The sequence below is a fragment of the Rissa tridactyla genome, chromosome 1 (genome assembly GCF_028500815.1).
Source record: "Rissa tridactyla isolate bRisTri1 chromosome 1, bRisTri1.patW.cur.20221130, whole genome shotgun sequence".
Classification (NCBI taxonomy): Eukaryota; Metazoa; Chordata; class Aves; order Charadriiformes; family Laridae; genus Rissa; species Rissa tridactyla.
This window is the reverse complement of record NC_071466.1, coordinates 25,419,553-25,447,102: the sequence shown is the minus strand read 5'-3', so window position 1 is coordinate 25,447,102 and position 27,550 is coordinate 25,419,553. Positions and strand designations below refer to the sequence as shown.

At 50.8% G+C, this 27,550-nt stretch overlaps 1 protein-coding gene across 1 annotated transcript; it reads right to left on the bottom strand.

The window, feature by feature from the left end:
• Positions 1 to 7,621: 7,621 nt before the first annotated feature.
• Positions 7,622 to 11,950, bottom strand: PDX1 (pancreatic and duodenal homeobox 1). The gene is made up of 2 exons (XM_054223026.1): positions 11,472 to 11,950; positions 7,622 to 8,010 (listed from the first exon to the last, which is right to left on the bottom strand). Exons 1-2 carry the CDS (start codon positions 11,866 to 11,868, stop codon positions 7,622 to 7,624), a joined length of 786 nt encoding a protein of 261 aa, XP_054079001.1. The 5' UTR covers positions 11,869 to 11,950.
• Between the last annotated feature and the right edge of the window lie 15,600 nt (positions 11,951 to 27,550).

Here is a 27,550-nt window from a genome sequence, read left to right as displayed (position 1 = left end):
CCTGAGCCTCCTTCTCCTCCCTCTCCACAGTGTTTGCATGTTTGCGACCAGTGAAGAATGAAGCCCTGATGTATCTAGTGACCATGTCTGGAGAAGAAGCATGGACACTAAGATTTTCCAACAAGCTATTGCTGCTCCCAGTCCTCTGTCATCTGATCGCTGGGACTCCACTGGGAGGGCAAGATTTTTCAGATTTTCCATGAGCAGTGCTGGTGTGTGGCTTACCGCACTTCTCCGGGCCAAGCTGAGAGGTTGGGATAAAAGCAGGCATAGGAGAAAATGGGACTTTGCGGGAGCAGGACATAAATCTGCCACCCCAAATGGATTTTTATCTCCCACATCTCTGCAATGTTCCTGACAATTTCCAGTCCCTGCATCTAAACCAATTGGGATGATTTTTCCCAGGAACTCTGAGGCAACTCTATGAGATATTTTGCCAAAAATAGCTATATTTAGAGCCCTGGACAAGCTGAACTGTGTGTACCTGAGCTGTAATGACCAGGGACAGTTGGAACAAACCCCACATCTCACAGTGGATAAACACTAGTGCAGAGAAACTGCAAGAAATGGGAATCTCTGTTTTCCCTTAGTGCATGGACCAGGAGGAATGTGGAGATGGCGGAGCAAACTCCATCACATCACAAGGGGGAATTAAGCTTCCGCAGGAAAGGTGCAAGGTGCAATTAACAGCTAAGTAAAATACATAAAGCACCTGGTTTCTGTATCGTGACTTGTTCCCTAGACGCAGAACAGCATTCCCAGCTAATGAGCTCACTGGCATCATAATCCTGTGGCTGTTGAGGTCTTGGCACTACATCAGTTACCTTTTTCTTCACCCTTTTCCATTAATGCTTTCCTCTGGCTTGTCCCCATAACAAACCAACCGCTTCAGCCTCCGCTTGCCTCTCTTCTGACCCCTCCTGCTTTCAGCTGCCAGCTCATCCTTCTGCCTGTCCACTCATTGATGGTGTTGCCTTCCATCACTGCTCGGGGTGCTGTTCCTCTACTTGTCCCATAGGCCCATTCTCTCCACCCTCTGCTTCTTGAGCTCTGGTGAAACCACTCTTGCAGATGTCTCTAATAGGTCTCTAATAAACCTTTTGGTGCCATAAGTTGCTTAGAAAATTCATTTTCTTCTCAAAATCTTGTCCGTTGTCTTCTTGGGAGGCTGTTACAAGGAGAAGGGAAATAAACTATCTTGTCCTTGTCCCCATGACAAGAAACCATAGGTTATAATTGCAAGAGATAAGACTGGTTGGATGTTAGGAAAATGCACTCACAGTAGGAATAATGATGTGCTGGAACAGAAGAAGACTGGGAAATTTGTAGCTTTGTAGGTCTTAGTGAAGAGGACAGAGCAACATGTCTGGAGTGATCCTGCTTTGGGCAGAATCATGGAGTAGAAGCCTCAGTGGTTCCAGTTTCACTTCTCTCTTTGCTCCTTCAGGGCATGCTCATAAGGAATACACTTCATTCCCACTTAAGGGTTATGCAGCTCTACGCATTATGGTCCTTTTCTCTGTCTTTATCTACACATAATCTCATGCACAAGCTGAAAATGCTGTCTTGCACACCTGCCTTCAGATGTACCTCTTTCTACTTGAAGTGAAACTGTCTCGCTAAGGTCTACGGGATTAATATAGCCAATTGATGATGTGGCAGCAGAGGGTGAAGCTGTGAGCATGTTTCCAATCACAACTCTAGGAACCACCTGTAACTTTAACAACTAGTTTTACCACATTCATTCCAAGGTAAAGGATTTGATGCGTTCAAAGTAGAGGGGATTCCCCCTCCTCCCCCTTTTTGCCAATTTTCATTCTTGGGATAAAAATTCAGCTTACAGAGTGGACTGAAAAAAACAGGACTTGCTATTCTGCCAGCTTATCTTGAGCAATGTCACCTCACGCAGTCTCACCCTTAGCCAAATACTGACTCACCAAGAAGGGGTTAGCAGCGGAAAAGGAGAGAGGGCATGCCAGATGACAGATCAGCTCTCACTGCTGGAAGCTCTGCAGGGAGTGAGAGAGAGGTATTTGGAATCAGAGGGACCTGAGCAGTTGTGCCGAAGTGTAGTTTAAAACCAGGATGCAAGGGGTCTCCTTCGCTGCCACTTGCTACGGAGAGGTGCTGCCTCCTCTCCAGGAGGGGTTGCCTTCAAAGCATGGCTCTGTAGCCCTACGATGCCGCACCCAGCTAAGGCTCACAGCAGGTAACTGTTTGCTTTTCTCTGGAGAAGGGTTTGGGCCCAGGGAAGTGGTGTTCAAACACAGGTCTCCGCACAGCCCAGGACCTGGTGTCCCTCCCCTACCTCCACTTTGGCCCTGGGACAGCTTGGTCTCCCAGCACAGGCTGTGGGTACCCTCCGTTCTCTCCGACGGGAGCTCCCTTTCCTGGTTCTGGCTTCTTCTTGTGCCAGAGAAGTCACTAATCCCCACCTGCCTCTGCTCAGTGCTTTGAGGTCTGCAGGGAATGTCCAGAACAGGCACAACTAAACATTTAATGGCACATACTGTCTCTGCTCAGACAAAATACCAGCACACTAACGGTCACTCATGGAGACAACTCTTTTCTACTATCTGCTATCAGGTCTAGCCCTGCAAGCGGAGACACAAGTCATCATACTCTCTGCTTTCCATTCCTGACAAATGTGTTTTACTCTTGAATCCTAAACACACTGTGTCAAGGCTTCTCTGAGCAGATGCTTTTCTCTCCATGGGTCTGGACCAAGGGACAGGGAGGACATGAAGCTGCCACTGGCCGCAGTTCATCATACCCAGACCAGTTCTGTCACGAAGCAAAGCCCAGCAACCCACTCTTTGCCAATGCTTTCAAAGTGTGATGCTCCACACCTGCTTGAGATGCTTCTGTTCTTGGCCTGTTGGTCCAGCTCGCCCTCATCTCTCAAATTTCTTCCCTCAAAATGTATTTTTGGATCATCCGTGAAAAATACGCCTGTTTGCCAAGGCACCTGCCTCTTGTGCCCAGTGGATCCTGGTGGATGGAACCAAGCATCAGGGCTCCTGTGAACGTGGGCTCCCACCTAAATACATTTTGGTCAGAGACAGCACAACTACAGCCTCTCCTTCTGCCAGTGGTGCTGCTGCTGGAAGAAAATAGTTCCTGGAACAAGCCCTGATATGAGGCAGCAAGTCTGTGAGGCCTAGTAGTAGAGGAACCACGTGTTTGAATTTCCCACTCCACGAACAAGGCTGGCCAGGCCTGACTCATCACCGAGGCATGCTGGGGAGAGAGAGGGACCCAGCTCATTTCCTTTGTGTTTTATTTGTCCTTGCGTATGTTGCGATCCCAGAGGCACTGAGAAACAGAGGAGCTGCATATGAGGACAGCAAGTGGAGGGAGGAGAAGAGATGGAGAAAGCCTTGCCTCCATGCACTTTCCCCTTTGCTCCCCCATGCTTTATGCTCACAGCTAAAGCACTGCAGGGGAGCACCAGCGCTGGCGAGGTGCACAGTATGAGATTGTAGGGGGTGCTGGAAGCCAGTGAGACAGGATCGTGAGGCAGTTGTGAGTTGTGGATAAATGAAAGTAGGTAGCGTTCACTACTGACATGGGCAACATAGTGTTTCCACGTTTTGTTGTCCTCCCTAGATGCTAAAACAGACATGTTCCTGACTGCTATAAAAATATGCTTGAAGATCTGGTCGTTCATATCCCCACCTGGGGTAGAAGGAAGCAGGGAGGGAACTGCCTTTCTGAGTTATTGGAAGCCATGTGTGTGCATGTGTGTGAGTGTTGGTTGCCTAAACTTACGTGAAAACCTCTCATAAGCACAACTTTATAAGCTGTCAGGAGTGAAGGGAGCCCAATGCCATTTCTTTCTACTCCCAAAGTAAGCTTTGGACAAGGGGCAATGGACACAGACTGGAACACAGGGGATTCCATTTCAGCAAGAGGAGGAACTTCTTTACTTTGAGGGTGGCAGAGCAGTGGCACAGGCTGCCCAGAGAGACGGTGGAATCTCCATCTCTGGAGACATTCAGAACCCACCTGGAAACGTTCCTGTCCAGCCTGCTCTGGGTGACCCTGCTTTGGCAGGGGCGTTTTCTGAGCAACGTTTCTTCTCTCCGCCTGCAACATCCCTCCTCAGTCGTGGTCATGGCACCAGCAACCGCAGCGTGGGAGGTAGCAGGCTTCAGTGTCGGACTGGAAAGCCTTTCACACCTTAGGTTAAATCACTGCTTTCAGAATTGATTTATAGGCATAATTATTCATACATGGAGGGATTTTCAGGCAAACGTATGGGTTTACAATGGAGATGACAGGCACAGTCTCCCAGTCTTATCTTTCATATGGCCATCCCTACGGAGTCCTGGGACATGGTCCTGTCTGTAGGAGGTAAAGCAGGGGTTAGCACGGGGGATGCGTGAGCTCCTCTTTCCCTTCCCCAGCCTCAACCAAAGCAATGGCCCCAACAGGGCATGTTGGATGTGGCTTCTCAGACGGCAGCAAACCAACATTCATTCTGCGGCAGGATCTGGCCTGTGTGTGACAGCAGCCCCCAGCTCCTGGCCATGGTTTGCCTAGCTGTGTGCCATTCGCATTAGATACTCAGCACAGCTTGGAGAAGTAAGAGGGCATTGAATATCCCCTGCCTTGTGGTCCTTCATGTAATAACAGTCAATATCCCAGTAAAGCAGAGGCAGAGAGGAAAGCTTTCACTGCAGTATTGGGGGATGCATCTGAGCAAAGCACGGGCAGTAAAGGTGTTGCCTATGCAAAGCTGCATCAAGACCTGCAGCCTCACTGTCTTCCGCCGGAACCATAGGTAGAACTGTTGTTTCCATAGTGCCCGGTGCTGCGGGTGCCTGTGCCAGGAGCACCCAGGGAGGGGAAAATCACCCTAAAGCTTTCTCAGCTTTTTTTTTTTTTTTAAATAAATAATGCTGAATACACATGATTCTTGGGGACATACCTCTTTCACACACGCTTAAAGGACTTGAGTATTGCCCAAGAAGGAAATAAAAGACATCCCACACTTTTCATTTCTTCCCTGATTTAAAACGTTATTTTTAGAATTTCCTGTGGAAAGCTTATCCTGAGGTTAACAATGACTGAATATAAATTATGAACTATTTCATAAGGTGTGGGGGGGTGCCTCCTAGGTAAAAAAATTGGTATATCTGGACAACTGATTTTGGTGAGATGAGACAGCACAAGAACTGCAGCAGCCTTATAACTCCACACGTCAGCCTTCCCTTTCCCCAGCACAGTGCAGGGCTGGCTGCTCTGCCAGGTGAAGGCTACCATAAACCTTTACCTCTACAAGGTTCCAGAGGTGTTTTGATTGAGTTAACGATAATTTTTCCATTGATGCAGTTGTAAGAAAAAAACATGTATTTTTAACAAGTGCTAAATCTATAAACTAAGTCAATTCTTTAAAGAAAAAAACTTTATTTGTTAAAACTAAATCATGCGGGTCTGATTCTACCTCTACTCATAAAAATACCTTGGCACTGTGGTCAAACAATTCGTATCAATTCTACAGCTTCCCTGTTTTTACAGCAGGACACGGAGAAAATAGAAACAGAATGTGTTATATCAGAGAAAGGACAGGTAAAGTTTCAGACACCGTGTGTGCTGTTTACCCAGGGCAACGTACTGTTTAATTCTTGGCAGAAAATCGTGGTATTTTGTGTGACAAATTTCTTTTTTGCAGCTAAATCTATTTTTATAGCAGCCCCCGAATTGCAATTTCAGTGCCAGACATTGTAGAAGGTATGTGGAAATTGTTCCACTGCATGTTTCCAGTGACAGGTTGATGCTAATGAATAATGATTGGAAATGCTGAGGTTTAAAAATAGCTTTATGATCCCCAAAAGTTTGAGAAATTTTACTTTAATTAATACGGTGCTTTGCTTCTTAAGCAGAACAGCTTTATTTGAATTTTGCTCATATAATCATTTGTAAAGTTCTCACTCATTAACTGCGTTTTGATGAACAAGGATATATAGGCTTGAATGATAAATTTCTCAGGCAGGAAAAATGACTAGGAACGTCCCTGTTTGCATACACATCTTAGTGCCCCCAAAAGGAAAGAAAAGTAATAGATGAATTACACCTTCAGCTCAAGTCTCCACCTTATTGTTAAAAGTCTCATGTAAGATGGAAAAGTAAAAAAAAAAAAAAAGAAAAAGAGCTGTGGCAAGCTGCTTCCTCTCCCCCTCGCTTTCAGCCGTGCGACTGGGAACATCCTCTGGCCAGGATGGGACAGGCGCTCCTCCTCCTCTTCCTCCTCCCATAGCATGCCCGGGAGGGACTGTGGCGGTCCCCGAGGGATGCTCGAGGGGTTGCTGGAGCTGGGGGCAGATCCGGACCTTCCCCGTCGAGGAGAGGAGGCAGATCCGACCTGACCCGCGGCAAACCCGGGCAGCTCCTGCCTCCTTCCCGTCGCTGTTTCCCGTTTCTAGTTTCGGTGTGATTTCCCCCCCGCCACTTAGTTGAATCTCCGACAGTGTTTCAGGCGGTTACTGGAACAGTTTTCCGTCTACAAAATGCCTGTTCCTGCCGCTGTCGCGGTGGGGACGAATTTTTTGGTAACAGACGGCCAGGCTCTCCTGCGCCCCAGGCCGGGAGCTGCAGGGAGGTTTCTTCTCTCCGAGGCAGAGTCCGAGTTTGTGGGAGAGGAGGAAGGCAGGCAGGAGCTTTTCCCCGGCGGAATATGTCCCTGGGACCAGCCCTACCCCGCCAGACACGTCCCGCTCTCGGCTCGCAGACCGATCTGCCTCTGCCCCCTGGCCGGAGACCACCCGCCGATTTTCTGCCTCATCCCCGGGCTTGCGGCCACCCCTCGGGGAGGCCAGGGGAGCCCTGCGCCCCGCGGAGCCCCGACGGCCGCGGAGCAGCTGACAGCCCGGAGGAGAGTCCAGCTACCTGTGCCAGTCACCGGGAGACGGTCATCAGGGGAAACAAATCCTGCCCGCAGGACACTCGGGCTTTTTTTTTCTTCCTTTTTTATTTTTTTTTTAAATTTTTTTCCCAAAGGCAAAAGAAAACGAAACAAACCAGGTTCCAGTTTCCAAAGAAGTTGATAATAGTCCTGGGGGAATCCTCGGTAGATCTGATGCCCCGGGGCCTGTGGAAGGGGCGAGGACGTCGGGGTTCCCAGCCCCGGGGAGGTTTGGGATGCCCCGGCTCCGTGTCCGCTTGTGCAGCGCCGGGCACGGCGGGACCCGCACACCGTCTGGGCAGCCGTCCGCGGTAAGGCGGCGTGCTCTCGCTTCTCCTCCGGTTTCCAGACCGCTCCGTGCACCCAGGGTTTCAGACATCGTCAGTGGCCGCCCGAGATCCCCCTTCCCCGGGGCAAGCTGTCCCCGGGGTCACGCTGCGGCGAGGGGTGCCCGGGTGATGTACTTTAGGACAACACGGGGGGAGCGGGGCCGGGCTCGCCGCCATCCCGTAGGGCCAGCGAAGGCCCCAGCGAACTTTTCTTTGCTACAGCCGAGCACCTTTTCATTTAGTTTTTGCAGGACGGGAGTTTTCCCCGAGTGTCCCCGGGGGAAGGCGGGCGAGGGTCGGCCAGGGCACAGTGCGGCGGAGGGCAGCTGGGTTTCTCCTCGGTACCATCCGCTTCCCCGGCCGGGACGTGGGGACTCCCGGCGGCTCACCGAGAGTCCTGCTGCCTTCTGGGGGCGAGGCTGGGGGCCAGCAGGTCCCTAGGGACCCCCGAGGACATGTTCCCGGGAGGGCACGGTTGGGGATCCTCCTTGCCCTGCAGCTCCCCGGAGGACACCACGCAGTCTTGCTCGGGGTCATTGCTGTTGCCCGCCCCTCGCTTTTTATCCTCTTCCTTCTTCCACTTCATCCGCCGGTTCTGGAACCATATCTTGATGTGCCTCTCGGTCAAGTTCAACATGACAGCCAGCTCCACCCGCCGCGGCCTGGAGATGTACTTGTTGAAGAGAAACTCCTTCTCCAGCTCCAGCAGCTGCGCTCGGGTGTACGCCGTTCTCGTCCGCTTGTTCTCCTCCTGCTCCACCACGTAGGATCCCCCTGGAGAGAAGAGAGAATCAGCCCCGGCCCGCCTGGACCCCCTCTCGGGTTGCGGGGGGCCACGGCCCGCACCCCTGCGCGGCGCGGGGGGCACGTGGGGGGCAGCAAGCGGGGAGAGGGGACAGCCGTGGGGAGCCCCTCCGGCCGGGCACAGCGAGGCGGTGCTAGTGGCGGCTGTCGGAGCTGCTGCTGTTTTATTTTATAACAATTTAATATTTTTTAACAATAATTTGGTCGAAGTTTTCAGGGAAACGCCGTCCCTCAAGCCGGGGGCGACGCTCAAGCGCCACTGCTTGCACGTCGCCAAAGGCACCATAGGATCTACAGCCTGGCAATTGCTGAGATTCCCGTGAAAAAAGAAAAAGGAAAGAAAAAGAAAAAAGAAAAAAAGGAAAAAAGAAAAAAAAAGAAAAAAAAAGAAAAAAGAAAAAAGAAAAAGAAAAAATAAAAAGAAAAAGAAAAAGAAAAAGAAAAAGAAAAAGAAAAAGAAAAAGAAAAAGAAAAAGAAAAAGAAAAAGAAAAAGAAAAAGAAAAAGAAAAAGAAAAAGAAAAAGAAAAAGGAAAAGAAAGGAAAAGGAAAAGGAAAAGGAAAAGGAAAAGGAAAAGGAAAAGGAAAAGGAAAAACAATCCCAAAAAACCGCAAACCAAACAAAACTAAAACCAAAACATAAAAAAATAATTAAATAAACCAAAACAAAACAATAAACCAAAGCAATAACAACAAAAAAAATTGTTTTCTTGTGCGACACACACGCACGAGCAACAAAACAAAATATAATCATAAAAAAAATTAAATATGTCACCTCCCCGGTAAAGGACCCGGAGGAGAAGCCACCCCGGCAGTGGAGGGCCCACAGGCGGTGGCGGTGAGGTCCCGGGATGGCGGCGCGGAGGGCAGCGGGCGGCTCTCCCCGCCGGGGCCTCGGATCGGGCCTCCGTCCTTTGCCCAAGACGAAAAAAAAGTTGGGAGAAATTCCACGGAACAGGAGTTTGAGAGCCGCGGTGGGATCTCCCGGGATGTCGCCACCAAGCAGCCGGCTTCGGCCCTTCCTCGGACACAGGGACCCCCGCGGGAGGCAACGGGGCTGCCACCGGCGGGGTTACCGGGCCGGGAGCGGGACCAGGGCCGGGAGCGGGACAGCAGCCCCTCCGTTTCTCCAGGTTGGCGAAACTTTGTAATTTCTCGTTCCCGGAAACAGCGGCGGCAGCGGAATGGCCATTCCCAGCGGGGCCGCCACCGTGCTGCGTGGGCACCGGGGCGCGGGTGGTACCGGCGGCGGCAGCGAGGGGGGCCGGTGGCGAGCACTGAAACTCACGGCCGCTACGGCCAGTGCTGGGAGCCCAGCCGGGCACGCTTTTGGTGGCGGTCTCGTCTGTAGGGCACGGCCAGACTGATTGAAACAGCCGTTTCAACAGGGGCTATCCCGCCTCTCACCTATTCCCACGATTTTATATAAATAATGTGCATAAATATAAACCTGTGTATATAAACCTATGTGTGCATATATATGCACATTATATATTAAAAATACATGTATATACATAAAATGTGTATGATATAAGTCTATGTATATACACCTGTGTATACATAAATATTAAAAGATATATTAAAAATCTATGTATATGTATAAAATGTTTATAAATATAAATCTATGTATATACTCGTATGTGTTTATAGGTCTGAAAAATGGTTCTGTTATGCTAAATTAAATCAGTGCTACCGGGAGGCGGAACACCTGGTGTCTGTTGGAGGGGCCGCGGCCCCGCCGTGCCCATCCCGCAGGACGGGGCGACCCTCAGGAGGCGGCCGGCAGCCCCCGCGCTGGTGGCCCCCGCGGGTGGCGGAGCCCGGACCCGGAACGGCGGGTGGCACCGGGCCGGGCTCGGCCGCGGCCTTTCTGGGCGCCTTTCCCCGGCAATAACAACGCAGAATTCACAGCGGAACCCATGGACGCCTGAATGCCAAGGGTTTCCACAAAAAAAAAATAAATACATCCTTAGGCTCTATAGTTTGCAATATAAACCGTGCAAATGTACTGGCGTTCGGGTACGAGTGTGGTGCAGGCGCCCGGCGTAGCGCCGTGCCCTTTTCGCTGCCCGGGCGTGCAGCGTCCACCCGCGACAGCAACATGCGTGCGTGTCCTTCACACACATCCCCGGCACAGCACAGCCCTGTCCCCGACCTGCCGGGAGATCTGGGAAGAGCAGAGAAGGGAGTTCGGATTCTACGGGAAAGGTTTCGTTTTGCTGCTTGGTTTGCAATTCCTCAGGTGTGGGAGACAGAGGAAAAAAAGGGCTAGTTTGAGAGTTTGGCTTTATATATCTCACACCCGCTCCTTTTTTTTTTTTTTTTTTTTTTTTTTTAATTCCTACAAATTCATTCAACGCAAAGAAAACGATCTGGTTTTCTCTTCCCCCCTCCCCCGGCACAATCTCTGCCGCCGAGTCCGCGGCGTGGGGCAGCGCTTCCACTCCCCTGCCCGGCGGATGCGCCTCCGCGGGGACTGGGGACCCCACTTCGGTCTGCCCCATGCAATTCCCAAACTATTGCACCTCGATTTTAATACTCCAGTCCTTTTTTCAACTGTCTATTTGAACAAAGCCATTAATATAATATTTGCCGTATAGGCGTGACAAAGGCGCAGGACACGATAACATTGTGCAGGCAGGGACAGAAATATTGTTGGGCAGCGGAACTTTCTGCCTAGATAGAGTTTCTTCCCCTCGCTGGCAGCTCTTGTTTCGTTTGTGCATTGTTTCCCCTGCCCTGGGTTTTCACTTGGAAACGTGCAATTATGGCTAAAACCCACCGGGGAAGCAGGAGGTGGGTGGGACAGAGGGGACAGGAGGGGAGATGGTTTCTGCCGCCGGGGCGCCGGGGAGAGCCGGGGAGCAGCGGAGAGGGGCAAAGCGGCTGCTCCGGGGTTTCGGGGGCTTCTCCGCGCAGGGACGCGGGCAGCGGGGTTGTACCCTGCCCTTGCAGTCCTGCCTGTCGCTTCCCCGCCCGCTCCACCCCGCGGGTGGCTCCGCGCCCCCGGCCTCGCCCTGCGCAGAGCCCACCGCTCCCGCGGAGCGGCGGAGCGGCCGCACCGCCGAGACCCCCTGCTCGGCGGGACGGCAGCGCCCGGGAGACGTTTGCACGTTGCCCCGGCTTGGCGACAATTAGTTAATTGGTGAAAAATAATTCGTTAATAATTGCTCAGGGCTTGGGCAGCTCGGGGAGCGGCAAGCCCGCCGGCGGGGACCGGAGGGCTGGATCCCACCCCGGCGTTCAACCCGACGGTAGCGGCCCCTCAGCAGTGTGTGTTGAGGGGCCAGCAGCGACCCGGGGAACAGACCCTCCAGGATCTTTCCACGCTACACCCGAGCGGCGGGAGCAGGGCCGGTGCAGGGGAGGGTTCCTGCCCGCCGAGAGGCAGCGAAGCGGCGAGGCAGCGACAAACGGAGGCGGCGGGGCTTACCGGTCCACTGTCCCTTCCAGGCGTGCGATTTCGTGGACTTCATCCAGGCGAAAGGCACCTGCACTCGGGGCTCCTCTATCGCGCCCGTGTCCGCCCCGTCTGCGAAAGGCAGCGCGTCCTGGTGGGGAGGAGGAAGATGAGGGTGATGGTGGTGATGGTGATGAAGGTGGGAGACCCCGGCATCCTCTGTGATGGGGGGCACCTCGTAAGGTGAAATGTCTGGCGGGCTGCCTTGCTCGAGAGCCCCTAAGGCGCTGGGGTAAGGAGTCTGCTGCTGCCTGCCCATGTAGAGGCAGGCGGGGGGGCTGGGGTTGTAATCCTGCGCCTGGGCCCTCTGAAACGCACACGACTCCTTGTAGAGCTGCGCCGAGGCGTAATACTGCTCCTCGGTGTTCATGGCGAGCGGGGCCGGCGCGGAGGGGAGGGGAGGGGGGGGTCTCGCAGCTTAGGGACACATAAGGCTGCTCCCGCTCCCGGCGCCCGGGATGCCTCTTTGACAGCTCGCCGCCCCGCCGGGCCCCGCCGCCCTGCCCGGCTCCCGCCGCCTCCCCATAGGCGCCGCTCCCCCCACGTGAGCCCTCCCGCAGCCCTCCTGGGCGGGGCGCGACCCATAAGAGGCCAAGCGGGGTGGCCCCGGCCCCGCAACCCTCTTCTCCCCTTAACCGAGCAGGTCCCGGGACCCCCCGACCCCGCTGAGGGGTGCCGCTCCCTGCTTTGGGGCGAGGAGCCCCGCGGCGGGGGGCTTGCGGGGTCGGAGAGGGGATCGGGGAATTGCCCCGACGTGCGGGGAGCTCCGGGAGGGATGACCCCTAAGCCCACCTTTTGCTTGCCCAGGGGCTGCTCATCCCCCAGCCCCCCCTGAGCACGGCCCGGAGAGGCAAACCCTCGGTGGGCCGGGGTGGGGACACGGCTCCTGGAAGGGTTTGGCATCAGGGGTCTTTTGGCTGCGGGGGCATCTCGACCAGGGATGCGGTTGCCCGGGGACGGGCAGGGTGCGCCGGGGGGTCGCTCTCTCGGGGACACCGGTGTGCCGAGGCCCCAAGGGAAGGCAAGGACAGGCTTTTTGCCCCCTTCCCCGCTGCCCGGGGGGATGCGGCTGGCGGGGACCACAATGCTATCACCAGAGCGAACGATAGGCAGCGGATTGTTTGCCCAAGGGGTAAATTTGGGAGCCTTCCCCGCGGCTTGGGCTGCAATGTGTTGACCCTCGGAGATAATCTGCTCCGAGGTGGTGCCGGTTGACTTGGTGACGAGGCTATGAGGAGGCGGAGAGCTACCGAAAGGGACAAAGATCACTTCCCTGCCTCCCTGCTCTCGGCCCGGCCGCCGCTTTCGCCGGCTCGGGGGCAGGTACGCTTCCTATTTGCCCGGTCCGCCTTCTCTCACCGCCTCCTTCCCCGGCGCCTTCTCCCGGCACCGGGGCTCCAGACGCCGCCGTCGGGGCGCGGAGCCGCAGCTCCGTCTAGGGCGGCCGCGGGGAGCAGCGCGGCGGGCTCGGGTGCGGGCGGCTCGGCCCCGTTCGGCTCAGCTCGGCTCGGTTAAGCCCGGCTCGGCTCGGCGGGTGGCGACGCATCCCCTGAGCTGGTTGGGGCAGGAGGCTGCCGGTACCTCGCTCCTGCGCCCGGTTCCGTGGGATCATAAACCCGCCCAGTCCATTACACTTAAAATGAGTTTCCGCTCTGAACCCACGCGGGTCCCCCATCTCTTAGAAAGCACACTGAGCCTTTGATTCAATATTGAGCCATTAAGCGATTGCTTTCCCAAGCCATTTAACAGCAGCTCTTATGGATAAATAAACAAAAGAGGCTGTAAACCAATTATAGTGCGGATAGTGAAAAAGTATTTTATTAGCGGGAATTACCGATAGACATCGCTGCTGCTCGGGCTCCCTCCCGCCTGGCGCCCTCCCTCTCCATCCCCTGGCATGCCGGGCGGGGTACGCGCCCTGCCCGGGGCTCGCAGCCGGTGTGCGGCCGGGGAGGCTGCGCTGAGCCAGGCGAGCTCCCTCAGCGGTGGTCCCCCTCCTTTGCTCAGCACCCCGGTGACCGCGATGCCTCCCCTGAGGTCGCTTTCAGGCACAAGTGTCCTTTGATCCGGAGACTTCTTATGCACCGGCCCCAGCCCAGAAACCCCAGCTCATTACCCTGGGCTGGGGGCTGCATCCCAGGAGACCCCCAGAGATCTGCTCCCGGGAGCATTTACAGCCCCCAGTTTTCCACGGGGAACCGGTGCGGACAAACAAACGTGAGGCCATAAAACCCAGAGCAAATTGATTCATCTCCAGGCAGGACCATTACCCGGTGTCTTAATGCGGTCCTCTCTCTATAACGAATGTTTCTAAATAGAGCAAACACTTCCCCCTCCAAAGCAAATGAATTTCGTATAATTTAGAGCTAATTCTCTTTCATTCTGCCTGCATGAGCAGGTGATAAGGGCATGCTTTGCCGTGCTAACAAGGCAGCGAACGGGAGTGCAGGAAAAGTGTCCCACTGGGTATCCTGGCACTGGGGACCCCGTCCGGGCCTGGGGGGCTGTGATGTCTGGCAGCTGGGGAGGCCACAGTGTGGGGAGCTGAGCCCGGCTGGAGTCCAAGCCCAGGGATCACCACTGCCTGCCTCCTTCTCCTGGGATGCAGTCACTGAGATCTGGCTGAAGAACCCCTCCAAATCTGTGGGTCCCTGGGTGAAGCCTCTGAGCTATGAGTGGGGTCTCACCCTAGTGCCCATTTGGTGTGGGAAGTGGGTGATAGAGGAGGCAGGAGGGAGTGATGGGAGCAGCCCGGCTTGCCCCAGAACCAGGCTTTGCAGGCATTGCTGTGCCTACTCGAGGCAAAAGTCTAGTGACCCCATACACTCCCCCTAAATGATGCCCATACGTGTCACCTCAGGCAGTCACAGCAGTGTGCACAGGAGATACCACACCTGGATCTCCTCCCAGACTCCCAGAATTTTCTGCTCCAGGGATTTCCTGAGCTGTGTGGATTATATAGCCCTCAATTCATTCCTCCACATCTTAAGTCTCCCCCACAACCTTATGTAAATCTTGTGGCAAAGTGCTCCCCAGATTAGAAGCCACCACGTGAGCCACTGCCACCCTTTGCTCACCTTGCACCTGGCTGCATTTATTCATCCCTGATTCTCCAACTAGAAAAGCTTTGAGATAGGTAGGCACAATGCAAGAAATCAAAAAGTGTGGCATTACCTCTTTAGCTCATGTGTGGAGCCTATGAGGCCAGCAGCACTTGAACACACTTTGAATAGTGAGCCCAGGGACTCCATGGTCATCCCCTAGCTGGGAGCTTCCCCTGCCCTAATTCCCCAGGTCTGTCTCTTTGGCAGGCTCGAAGTGACAGGAAACTTGGTCATCCTTGGTCTACAGGTAATCATGCAAAGGCAAGACAGCGGATACAAACTTGTTTATTCCCACTGATAAATGTGCAACAGAATTTTAACTATTGAAAAGAGAAAAGAAAAGTAATGGACATATTGCACACTAGAGCAAATTAACAACGGGTTGGGTAGATTCTCCAGCACCTTAAAGCCTGACTGGATGTATGCTGCAGTTCAGCTGGAGGTCCTGTACTTTACCTGCAGTAGGAAGGTTTTATAGTTTTTATGGCTCATAGAAGCCCCCAGAGATCTTGCAGATATCCATGGCCGCCATGTTTTGGTCACCTAGCTTCATCCGTGGAGCTGGGAAACTCACATGTCCAGCTCTGCGTTGTGTCTGGTGGAAGTGGTTGAGTCCCCACCCCTGGAGGTTTTTGAAAGATGGGTAGACATAGCACTTAGAGATATGGTTTAGTGATGGGTTTTGTCAGAGCTGGGTTGATGGTTGGAGTAGATGATCTAAAAGGTCCCTTCCAATCTAGGCAATTCTATGATTCTGTGATTCTATGATTAACACACCCATAATTCACGCTGAGAACAACCTCAATAGGTCCAGGTTGTCTCCTCTAATGGCACTTTACTCCTTTGAGGAGACTTTTATGGACTACTCAATGGTCTCTTTAAAGTTGCTGTGAGGACCTACTTGGAAGTCAAAACCTTACAGAAAGTTTGTTATTCCAAGAGGCTAAATAAAAATGAATCCACGAGTCTGCATCAGTAATGCTAAGTAGTACAGGCACATTTTAGTTATCTTCAACACAAGCGCAGGATTTCAGATATTCGAGCGCTAGTAACAAATGTTTCAGGTACTCAGCTGTTGCCATCCTACAGTAAGATCATGCAATAACCACACTGCAATACCTGAATTACCATATTAGATTCAAGTGTCTTTTAAGGATTTGTTAAGATCTGATCATATTCCTCTAGCTTGGTGTTTGCCTGACAGAGAAGAGATTGTCTGAGTGGTTAACTCTTAGTCCGTATTAGATGAAGCCTAAACTTTACAATATAGTACGAACGTGGCCGAGTGCCCAGTGCTTTGGAAAGCCAAGACACATACGTAATGTGGTATCTATGTGGTTTTCAAATGTATGCCAACATATATAACATACCTCTTGAAATTCAATGGCACTTTCAATGATCTTACCTTAAACGATTAATTTAGGAACTTAATCTCAGTCACTGTGTTTTGAAAGTCTTGTCCATGTCTTCCCCAGTAGTGTCTGACAGACATCACTGCAGGCTGCTGAGCTCAGTGAAATGTAAAACCACCTGGACACAGCAATTTTACTTTTTTTTTTTCCCTAGGAAAGGTGGCAGGAGCAATTTGTTTGCCTTTCAATACAAATAGTTTGTGAACTTCTACTCAATTAGTTCCCTTTCCTGTTATGACTTTTACGGTGGGACTCAATGATCTTAAAGATCTTTTCCAACCTAAATGATTCTATCATTCTATGACTGATGGTAGTTTCATCCTTCCTCCCACATCCCTGACCGTCTAACTCGAGTACAAAACAGTAAGTAGTTCAGTTATGCTTCCTAATAGTAATCTGGTTTGATTTTCTATATCTGCATAATATTTGATGACTTCTCGGTGCTCAACCGCTTTTCTGTAATCCATATTTTGACAGAAAAGAAGTATTGAGGGTGAGCGGAACACATTCAAAATAATCTCCTTTTCTCTCCCAGACATGCTCAAACCAACACAGTGAAACTGCATCCATGGGAAGGGCTGGCAGTGGGAGAAGGAGAAGTTGACTGGGAAACAGAGCTTTCCCAGGGATTGATTTTTAACCACCCCCCCCGCCGGCTGTATCTAGCAGAAAGGTAACCTTTCACAAAGCTGGTTAATAATCAATAACCATGTGAAAACAAAGCTGTCTTTCCCTCTTAGCACCAACGATAAAAACAAGAGCACGAACTATTCCACCTGCCTTAAAGTAACACTGGTTCATCAGGCTCTTTTTTTTTTTTTTTGTCGGGAAGCTTTTTTTGGTCTCTGAGTGATCCTGCGTTCGCACACAGCAACTTCAGTTTGCTCTTCCCAGCACGCATCAGCTTCTTCACACCGTAGGTGTGGGCCACCTCTTGAACTGCGTGAAGACACATTGACGTAAGCGATTTTGAATAAGACCTTTTTCAGGAAATATGTAGGGAAGTTGCCTTGGGAAAAGATGAGAGCAGGAGAGGACGTGCGTAGTCCCTTTTTACACGTTCTCTTTTACACCTTTTAATTTTCCCCCTGATATTCATAATTGCATTTTCTGGTAGGAGCATTGGCTATCACCAGGGAATCACAATTTCATTGCCTTGTAAGAGGAATTCAGGAATTACTTCAAAATATTGTGAACCTTTCCACTGAGAACACAGCAATTTCATGTTGTCTGCCCCACGCGACTTTCTGTTTTCCACTTCATGTTTATTACACTAGATAGGAGTAGAAAAAAATATTTTTTTATATATATGTATATATATGTGTATATATATATTCAAATAGTTACAGATAGAGGAATTCAGGGCATAACTGCAGCCCAGTGAGAACTCCTCCTGCTTGCTTTTTCCCCTAGACACCAGGGTCTTCGGGGCAGGGCAGGTTTCAGGCTCAGCCGGAGCCTGACTGCGCAGGTGGCACCTGGCAGTTCTCACCATGGCCCTCCCCTCTTGTTTGTCCATTGTCACTTTGCCGGACTTCAACCATTTGGGCTGAAATTTTCCATTCTGTATCTCCGCCTCTCACCAAACACGTGGGGAAATTTTCCTTAAAATCGTTTGGACCAGTATGAAAGTGAAGCTGGGAAACGGTGACGCTCTGGGGCTGTCTGTGTGGGGAGGGTTGTCGTGGGCGGTTGACAGTGTTTTGGTTATGTTGCCAGCCATCTCCCACAGTTCAAGTGCAACTCATAACAACTCCCGCTGATGGCCATGGCTTAAGCAGGAGCCGGGGGGGAAAAGGGGAAAAGGGGAGAGCACACCGCCACAAGGGTGTGGAGTCACTGCCTCTGCAAGTCTCTGAAAACAAGAGCTACGTACATATGGTGACCCCAAACTGGAGTAAAGGACTGGAATAACTGACATCTGGAGACAGCAATCCTACACAGCATTTTCATGCCCTGTTTTCTTTACTGATGTGTTTCTTTGCTGGATTTAAGTATGTTAGAAGTTCTTCTGGGATGCTGTCCTACAGGAATGTCCCTCCAGACCAATCTCTCTCGGCAAAGCACCCTACATTTAGTGAAACTCTGAACTGCTGCATATCACACAGGCTCCACAGATGCATCTTAAACCTTAGCAGCTAAGCCCTTTACAGCTTCTTTCTACAGTGAGCAGATCCCTGCCGTGGGCCTCAGGACTGAATGAGAGCTCACTGTGTTGCAGTTGTGGCATTGAGTGCAGGACACCACACTGGAGGTGAGGGATGCTGTCAAGAGGGACCTTGACAGGCTTAAGAGGTGGACCTGTGCCAATCTCATGAAGGGCAAGGTCAAGTGCAATGTCCTGCACCTGGGTTGGGGCAGTTCCAAGCACAAACATGGGCTGGGCAGAGAGTGGATTGAGAGCAGCCCTGAGGAGTTGATGAGACGCTCAACATGAGCCAGCAATGTGTGCTCGCAGCCCAGAAAGCCAACGGCATGGGCTGCATCAAAAGGAGCGTGGTCAGCAGGTGGAGGGAGATGATTCTGCCCCTCTGCTCTGCTCTGGTGAGACCCCACCTGGAGTACAGTGTCCAGCTTCGGAAGCATCAGCACAAGAAGGATGGACCTGTTGGAGTGACTCTAGAAGAGGGTCATGAAGATGATCAGTGGGCTGGAGCACCTCTCCTACGAAGACAGGCTGAGAGAGTTGGGGTTGTTCAGCCTGAAGAAGAGAAGGTTCCGAGGAGTCCTTATAGTGGCCTTCCAGTATCTGAATGGTGCCTACAAGAAAGCTCGGGAGGGGTTTTTTACAACGGTGTGTAGTGGTAGGCTGAGGGGTAATGGCTTCAAACTGGAAAAGCGTAGATTTAGATTAGTTATTAGGAAGAAATTCTTTACTGTGAGGGTGGTGAGACACTGGAACAGGTTGCCCAGAGAAACTGTGGATGCCCCATCCCTGGAAGTGTTCAAGCCCAGGCTGGATGGGGCTTTGAGCAGCCTGGTCTAGTGGGAGGTGTCCCTGCCCATGGCAGGGGGGTTGGAACTAGATGATCTTTAAGGTCCCTTCCAACCTAAACTATTCTATGATTCTATGCTTCTGTGTTCTTAATGCTCCATCCTCCAGCCCTGATCAGCATGGAGGAGGAAGGTGATTTATGCAGAGGACACATCAGATGCTCATCCTTCAGAGAAAAGAGTTTGAAGGTCTAAGTCTGGGCGTGCTCCCAGTTCAGCTCTGGGTGAGACCTGTGAATACTCCAGCCTGACTTTTTTCCCCTCCCCGTCCCTGCCTGCAGGGAAGAACATGAGTGCAGGAGCCAGGAAAGATGGAGGGTGTTCTCTCATCAGCTCTCTGGACCTGGGCTGCACTGCCAGGTGCTCCAACGGGTCTGACCAAAGGGAGATACTGTAACCTTGATGAATTTCTTGGGTTGAACTTCCCAGAAACATCTTCCAACTGCAAACACCTTGCTTTTCTGAGTGACTGGTCTGCAGCAGCCTGAGGTACTCCTAGGAGATGGGAATGCTTTTGGTTGTCAAAATTCAAAGTCTGGTTGTGCCAGAGAACAAGAAGTCCCACAAGAACTGGGCATTGGAAGTGTCTTTACACCCTCAAGTGCTGTCCACACGGACTTTTTCTGAGCTGGTGGGTCCAGTAAAACTTCTGAGTACTTCAATTGGGCACTAAGAATTAGTAGAGACTTAGTAATTTAATCCCTCTTGATTTAATGTGAATTTCAGAGATTTACATGCTTACGTTCCACTGAAATCAATGCAATCATTGAAATCCATTTAAAAACTGGGCAACAAATTTCACGGTCCCCTCTGTAAACTGGTACCACATCAGCCCTGGAGGTGCTGTGAACCTCTCAGACCCCACAGAGGACAGTGCTGGGAAGGAGCCCGTGAGGAAACCTGTCCCCTGTCCTCTGAGCATGGGTGTAATAAAATCTACGGTGAATAAGTCTTGGACTTGAACACCTCAGTAGAGAAAGTAGAACCAATGCAGAATTGGTTTAAGTGGGCTTTGTCTATAACATGCTGTGAGAGAGGAGTCCTTGGAAGGAACAGGAGGAGGGCAGGAGACAAAATACCATCTCAGAGACTATGCAGACAGTGGCATCAGCTGAAGCCGTTCAGTCAATTTCCTTGCTGATACTTCCTTGCCTGTGTAATACACTGCAATGGGCCTAATTCTTAGGATCATCCAGCAAAGGAAGAGAAATGTACGTACACCTTACATGTCCAATCAGTTATTAACACAGGTTGAATTTTAAATATTTAAATAAATAAGTGTTTTTAAATTAAGAGACATCTGTCCTCTGAAAACTTTTTAGGGCCTTTCATGTTTTAACAAATGACGGAAAAGAATTTTCTCACAGATAATTCACAAACACAAAAGTAAGCAGAGCCAATTAAATAATATGGATTGCTCATTTGCTCAGCTGCATTGTTTTCCTTGTGTATATAAAAAAATCTAAATGTTTATTGTGCAGGATAACTGCTATTAGCGTGCTTATTTATTTATAATAAAAGGTTTCAAGTGTAATTTAGTCATGTAGCCTCAAATATTTCCACTTACCTGCAACACTCCTCTGCTCCACTTTGCTCTGCAGCTCGCCTTTCTTGCCCCTGGCCTTGCCTTCCACTCCCTTCCCCCACTTTCTCTTTCACTTGCTTTCTCTTTCACTTTCTCTTTCTCCATGATAATCTTCTTAATTGTATTTTCATCTAGCATTTCCCAGTCCATTATTTATATATTTGTTTTCTTGTCTTTGCATACTATTTCCGTTCAGTATTTATAAGTTCATAGCTATATTACATTCGCAAGTTAAGTCCATCTCAAGTTTGAAAAGCTGTGATTTAAACCCACAGTTACATAGCAGACCAGGTAAAAAATCAATGTCTTTACGGAGCGATGATGAACTGTACACACCTAATGGGTATAAATTTACACATTTAACTGAAAGCTTGACCATATTTTCCTTCTCTTAACGATGCATGTAGGTTTTATTGCTCCTTACCTGAACTCTGGAAAGCACGTTGTCAGTGCCTGAAATGATTTTATGTACCTAAACACCACCTGATTTAATGCATCAGCTGACAAGGACAAAGACATTGATTAAATGTCCTCCCTCAGGTGTCCAGAAGGCTGGAAAAGGCTGTCTCCTCAAAACAACCTGTGAAACTCCACCCAGTAATCATTAACTCAGTGTTTAGTCCAAGTCCTAGGAATAACAGGAGGCTTTGAGAAATGTCAGTCAGAAAATACTCGGTGTGATTTAGGAGACTAATTGGTCTTGTCCCATCAGAGAGAGTCAAATGGGAAGTATCTCACCCAGCCAGTAAGGAATGTATGGGTTATTTGGTCTTTGGAAGGGCACCTCTGGACCCGGCACTAGCGAGCAGGTAGAGAGCCCAAGGGTGCGCGGTAAGGGCAGAAGTGCTTGAGAGGGGACTGTAAGATGGTCTAGCTGGAGTACTATGGTCTAGCTGGAGTACTATGGAAAGACCGAGGGAAGACATTACAGTCTGGTTACTCTCAGTTCATCTGAATTTGTAAAAGCCCTGAGCTGTCCCGCTCTTGACACAGGTGGTATCTGCGCTGCCAAGGAGTGGATTAACACTTGACCCAGCAGTAAGATGCTCCACTGGGTACACCTACCCGCTGGGTGTCTAGCCAGGCACAATCATTACATCTTTGGATTTAAGGCTGTTCTCATATATTACATCTGCAACAGTTTTTCACAGTCATTAAAATCCACATGGCATTGCAGAAACCATGGCGAGACTAGCTTCATCATAGCAACCAAAGGAAGTGAGACATCACGTTTTAGTAAAGAAGCTTTCAGAAGCCTCGCAGCCATCAGAGCCACTTTTTCCCAGCATCAGCTCAACCTAGGAGACAACCTCCTCTTGGAGTGATGCACGGTCCAAAGACCCACAGCAGACAAAGGCAGACAGGGTCAGGAGAAGGAAGGCACTGGCCTGAAGAAATATAATCCCAGCAAAAGAGTCCAGGTCCCCCATCCTTGTCTGGTGTCCTGTGGAGAGATCACTTCCCCCTTGTTGTGGTTAGGAACCTCCAATCGAATAAATGAATGTGACAGTTGCCAAAATCAGCCTCTTAAACTAAATGATCCTCTTGTGAACCTAAAATGAAATCAACTCCTTTAGTGCTCAACTCATTTGTGCAGCAGTACCGTTAATATGGTCTAATTTATGGAGTAGCCAGGTTCTGGTTAACAGTGCAAGAAGGGGTAAGAAGGCAATTAGTGGTCTATTTTCTATGCACATTGGAGCAGAAACCTGTATATAAAGGAAGTTCTTCTGGCAGGCACAGCATGTTAAAAAGCTTTCACCTAAAATTATATAGCCTGACAAACAATATAAAAAAGTAGATTGCCCAATAAACAAATAGCATATCAGCCATTTATACAAAACCATACTACTTAGACCCTTCAAGCTTGAAACGACTGTGTATTTTTTCCCCATTAAAATGTTATGGTGGCCTATGCATAAATTGTTTTAAATACAGATTTGATATCATTGTGTTTTCAAAGCCTAGATGTATTTAACACTTTTCCCAAGACAAAGCATTAGCACTGGGTGGATGTGGAAACAGCTCCAAGGATTTCCTTCCCCTCTGGAGCCACGAGGCGTGGGGCTGGCAGCCTCCGGAGCTACGGTGCCTGAGTGGGAGCTGAGCGGGAGCAGTGGAAGGGATGTCAAAGGAAGCAATCTGTTCTGGAGGTGAGGCCACACTACAAACACTGTCTGTGCCCGTCCCTGTGGTTTCACCCAGGCTCCTCATGCCTTTTTTTATCAGGGTAGACTTAAACATTCTGTGAGCCCAAGGGGAAGAGGGGTCCGAATTAGTATTCAGCAAAGCAGAATTGCCTGTTCTTCTGGTCATTCAGTGGCTTGCACCCGCATCGCGTGCTGCTTCCCACCTCAGCCACCCCTCTCAAACCAGGTCCTGGCACAGGTCCCTCTGCCTCCACGTCCCTGCCTCGCCAGCACCTCCTTTTTTGCCCAGGGCTGTGCGCGTTCCCAGCAAAAGTTTTGGTCCTCCCTTGGTGGGAGCAGCAGGACCAGGCTCTTCAGGGTGATGGCTGCAGACAGCAAAGCTGCACGTGTTTTCCACAAGTTTTTCCCTGTTGGGCAGGACCAGGCAGCCAGCCAAGCCCTTTGGAGACAACACCGCCCTCAGGGAAGGCAAAGGGCCTCTGCTAATCTCTGGCTTGACATGGGCACCAGGCAGATGGACGCAATGTGTTTATTGCATGAATCTTCACCCACCACAAAGGCACCAGCTAACTCAGGCTTGGACATCTGTAGTTATGTGAGCGAAATCCTGCCTACATATCTTGTTGTTTTAACTTGGTATTATCTGCTGATGAAGAGACATGGACAGCACACTCATGCTCCGGTGCTTGGAGAGAAGGAAGAGGTGGTAAGTTGTGCCCAAAGCTCTTAATCTGTTTCTAAACACTGCCATTATCGCAGCGGGAGCAATAGCCTGATACGAGCATGACACGCGAGGTTCATATTCTCCTGTTTCCTGCTCTGCACTGCCGGGTGAGGTGCGTATGTGGGTGTACCAGCCTGCTCTCATGTCCCTCGCTTGCCTGCTTCCCAACCCACAGACACTAAGCCTGAGCCATGCTGGCCACTGGACATGGTCTCAGGGCAACTGAGCAAAGCTCCTGCCTGCTCCTCGCAGAGGTCATGCCATGCCCAGCCAGACAGTGTTAGCCTCTCCGCCGTCAGAAGACAGCATCCTCTGGCACCCACTGGCCAAATGTCCTACAGTCTTGCCACTGGCATGTATTCAACCCCCACTAAAGGTCCATTTGTCAGCTGCTCTGTGGTCGGGGTATCACTCTTGTGGCCTATGGAGGCAAAGAGGCCTCTCACAAGGTAACGCTGAGCTCAGCTATCCTTAGAGTTTGGTGTAAGGTCAGACATTTCCCTGTAACGTGTGGCTGTCCCACAAGTTTGCCCCCAGCTTCCCTTCATGGCCCACTGAGGCTTAGAAGAGGATCCCCTTTGCAGGGGATGTGTTTGCATGCTATAGGAGATGTCTGCAGCCTGTTTTGTGAAAACCAGCTGCTGTTTCAGACCTTCGCTTAGGTCACTGCCCCTGAGTAAACCACTGTATTCATTACATGGCAAACATCCCTATCCTCAGGGCTCACAGCTAATATCACAGCTATTGATCTGGGGCAGCCTGGGACAGCCAGCTCCCAGCTGATAGCAGCTTCTCAGCTACCTTGATTTCTGTCAGTAGTTATGTGGGAAGCTCTTCCCAGTCTCCAAGATGCCTCTGAATAATGCAATCCCCTGTCTGCACTAGCTTTCTGGCACCCAAACATCTGTCCACAGCTGGGCAATGTACAGAATCTACCATGTTCAGTGGGTGTTTTCACCATGCCAGGAGTGAACTCCCTCTGGGAATGCTGCTGCCTTACAGGATGACAGAAATCGTTGGTGACATGCCTTGTGCCTCCTCCTAAACCTTGCCTGTGTCCTTCTGCAACAGCCAGGCAGCCACCAGCCACTGTACATCTCAAAGCACAGGATCACCCACGTGGCCCCAGCAGAAGAGGGTGGATGTGAGCAACGTGCAGCCCTGAGGGTGTCTCAGCTAAAGAGGAAGGCAAAGAGCATTTCCATCTACAGGGCTGGGGAAGGCAGAGCTGTTTCTTGCCTCACGAAACACCACAGAAATTCACAGGTTGTCTAAAATCAGTCAGGTCACCTGAACTCACAAAGATGCTTCCCCCAACTGTGGCACCTGCAGTATCCATGTGGCCAGGCACTGAGGAGGAGAAGGTCTCCCTCCCTGCAGATCCTCTGTGTGGACAAGAGAAACACCAGCTGACATGCATGAGGACCAGGCACAAGTCCATTCTGCAGTGGAAAAATATTCTAGGAGGAAGTTGATGCATCAGCCTTTGCTCTTGGACTTCTTCGAAGGGAGTATTTTGTTGTTGGTTGGGTTTTTTCCCAAGTAGAAAAAGCCTGGGCCAGGAGCCTGCTGTGATCAGCCAGGTCAGGCGCTGTGCTTGTTGCCTCTGGGATGCACTATCAGCCCAAAGCCTTGAGCTAAAGACTGGTCTGAGCCTTTACTTTTCACCTACAGATGTTTCCTTGCACCCACCCAGTAGGCAGCACGCAGAAGGCTCTCATGCTCTCGTTCAGGTGTAGCATGATCGATTCCCTGTTGCACAGCAGGAACACGCTGCTAGCAGCCTCTGCCTCTTTACTGGTGTGCAGACCCCTGGCCCCAGGCTCCCAAGGGCAGGAGCTGCCTCAACCTGGGATGTCAGAGCTGGATGAAATCTCCAGGCTGCTCCCAGCAGGGAGATGTCCAAGATGCTCCTGGGGCAAGACAAAGCTTCCTCTTTTCCACCTACTTTTCCAGTGGAGGCTTGGGACCGTGCTCTGGGAAGAAGACCTGTTATTGCAGCCTCCTTAGAGGGGCAGGTGTCACGTGTAAGTAGGTGGCCATCTCAGGTGCTGATTTTTAGCAGAGTTCTGCTGTTGACTTAGTTGCATCGGTGAGCTACTCTTGACCATCACAGACAGGAAAGCAGCCCTTTGAAACCACCAGTGAGCAGGTTCCCGTTTGACGGGGACTGCAGGAGCCTTATCCCTAAGGTTTCTAGCACATCTGGGGACAATGTGCACTGGGAAGGTGGTCCCTGGCTCTCTGATTCAGCAGTGATGCTGGGAACGGCTTGGTGGCACATCTCCGTGTTCAAAGTCACCCTGCTGCCCTAGAGCATTCACTGGCTAGGACAGCAAGATGAACTTTGCATTTACGGGCAAAGAAAAGGTGCTTGTTATAAGGCTTGGAAAATCTAAATTTGCAGACTGTCCAGGCTTTTTTCTTTCCCCACATATAAATACAAGTTTTGAAAGTTGCATACAGCTGTAATCAGTGATTAGAGATCCGCTTTGCAAAGTGTCCAGTGAGTACGGAAGAGCGAAGACTGTACCTGGATGCATGAATTCAATGACACTTTTAAAAGAAGCTTCTGATGTTAGACACAGCGGGGGTCAGAGCTACAGCCCAGGAGTGGGTCAGAAATCTCAGTTCAGGCCATTAGGACGAGTGCTCCAGGGCTGCCCGAGCTGAAGCTGTCACTGGTGGGGACAGAAGGTGTGACTAAGCAGGAACCTCTTTGAAGGTGACAAGAAGGTCACCCCAAAGGTGTTACAGGAAAATAGTCTGTAAAGCATTCAGTGACAGTAGGGAGATAAAAATCTCAAAGAAGGGCTGGAGATTTTTTGTTTTAACTCTAACAGAAGAACAAGGCTGAAAAAGGAGGTATTGTGGCGGACCCAGAGTCTGTTCTGGGACACAAAAAACACCTGCTGCTGGAGCAGGGCTGGAACTAAAACACTCTCCTGATAAATGGAACTGCTGACTCCAAACCCCTGCAGCCCGAGAAGGGTCTGGCCCAGGTCTGTAGCCAGTGCTCTGCCTGTTGCACAGACATTTTCAGCAACAGAAGCAATTTAGGGTGGTATTTATCTTACCTAACTGTGCGTCTCCCCGGGACAAATGGTCTAATGAAGAAGCATCTGAGTGCAACCAAGGAAGTTCCCACTCCTGTAATGGCATGGGAGTAATGAGACATCCTGCTCATGTCCTCCTCTCTAGGCATCACCTGGCCACTGCTTGGTAGTGGATACCCAACAGGAGGGATCTTCAGCCTGACCTGTGCATCTGTTTCTACGTCCTTATGTTCCTCAGGATCTCCAGTATGCACTTCTCCATCTGAGCTAGTTGTCCTAACCCGTTGTGTAAACAGTAGGCAGACATTAGGTTTCAGTTGTCTCCTGGTGAAGCCAGTGTCCCAGACTGCTGACATGCATGGACTGGGAAGCTACTTGGGCTGTGCTATGAAGGAACAGAGGGATACGTTGGCACAATCACATTCTTGGTGTTTGGAGTGGAATTCAATACACCATATAGTCTTTGAAGAGAGGAGGCTGGTTGCAGCACTTACCAAGGACTTTGGAGACTTGGCCTCTAGGAAAGGGAACAAACTCTCATGTCTTTTCTTGCAGGTGAGTGCCAAGCCAGAAGCCAAAAGAAGTGGGAATGAGCTTTTCTTCCTGCCAGACACCTTGAGTGGGCCATTGCTCAAGCTCTCTTCTGCAGGGTCCCCAGGAAGTGAGCTGCATGGCCATCTGGAGCAAAAAACCCTTCACTGACCAACAAAAAGCATCTCAGAGCTCAGGTTAGTGTTTGGTAGGTTGAGGGCTTTCACTGAGATGTTCAGAGCAGCCGTGGGTTGCTGAGCTAGCATCCCTCCTCAGCTGTCTGCACAAGTCTCCTTGGTGTCTCATCTTAAGCAAATGCGGCAAGAAGGGAGTGTGATCTTGGTGGCCGCCATTACTGCAACGCCCTTGTCATCAGGTGTTCACTGACCGATAGGGGTATTCTATGGACGTGTTTGTCCAGCTTCCTTGCCAGAAGGACAGACCAGACAATCTCAGTCTCCCCAGCCAGATTTGCCAGAAGTCGTCTGAGACCTCT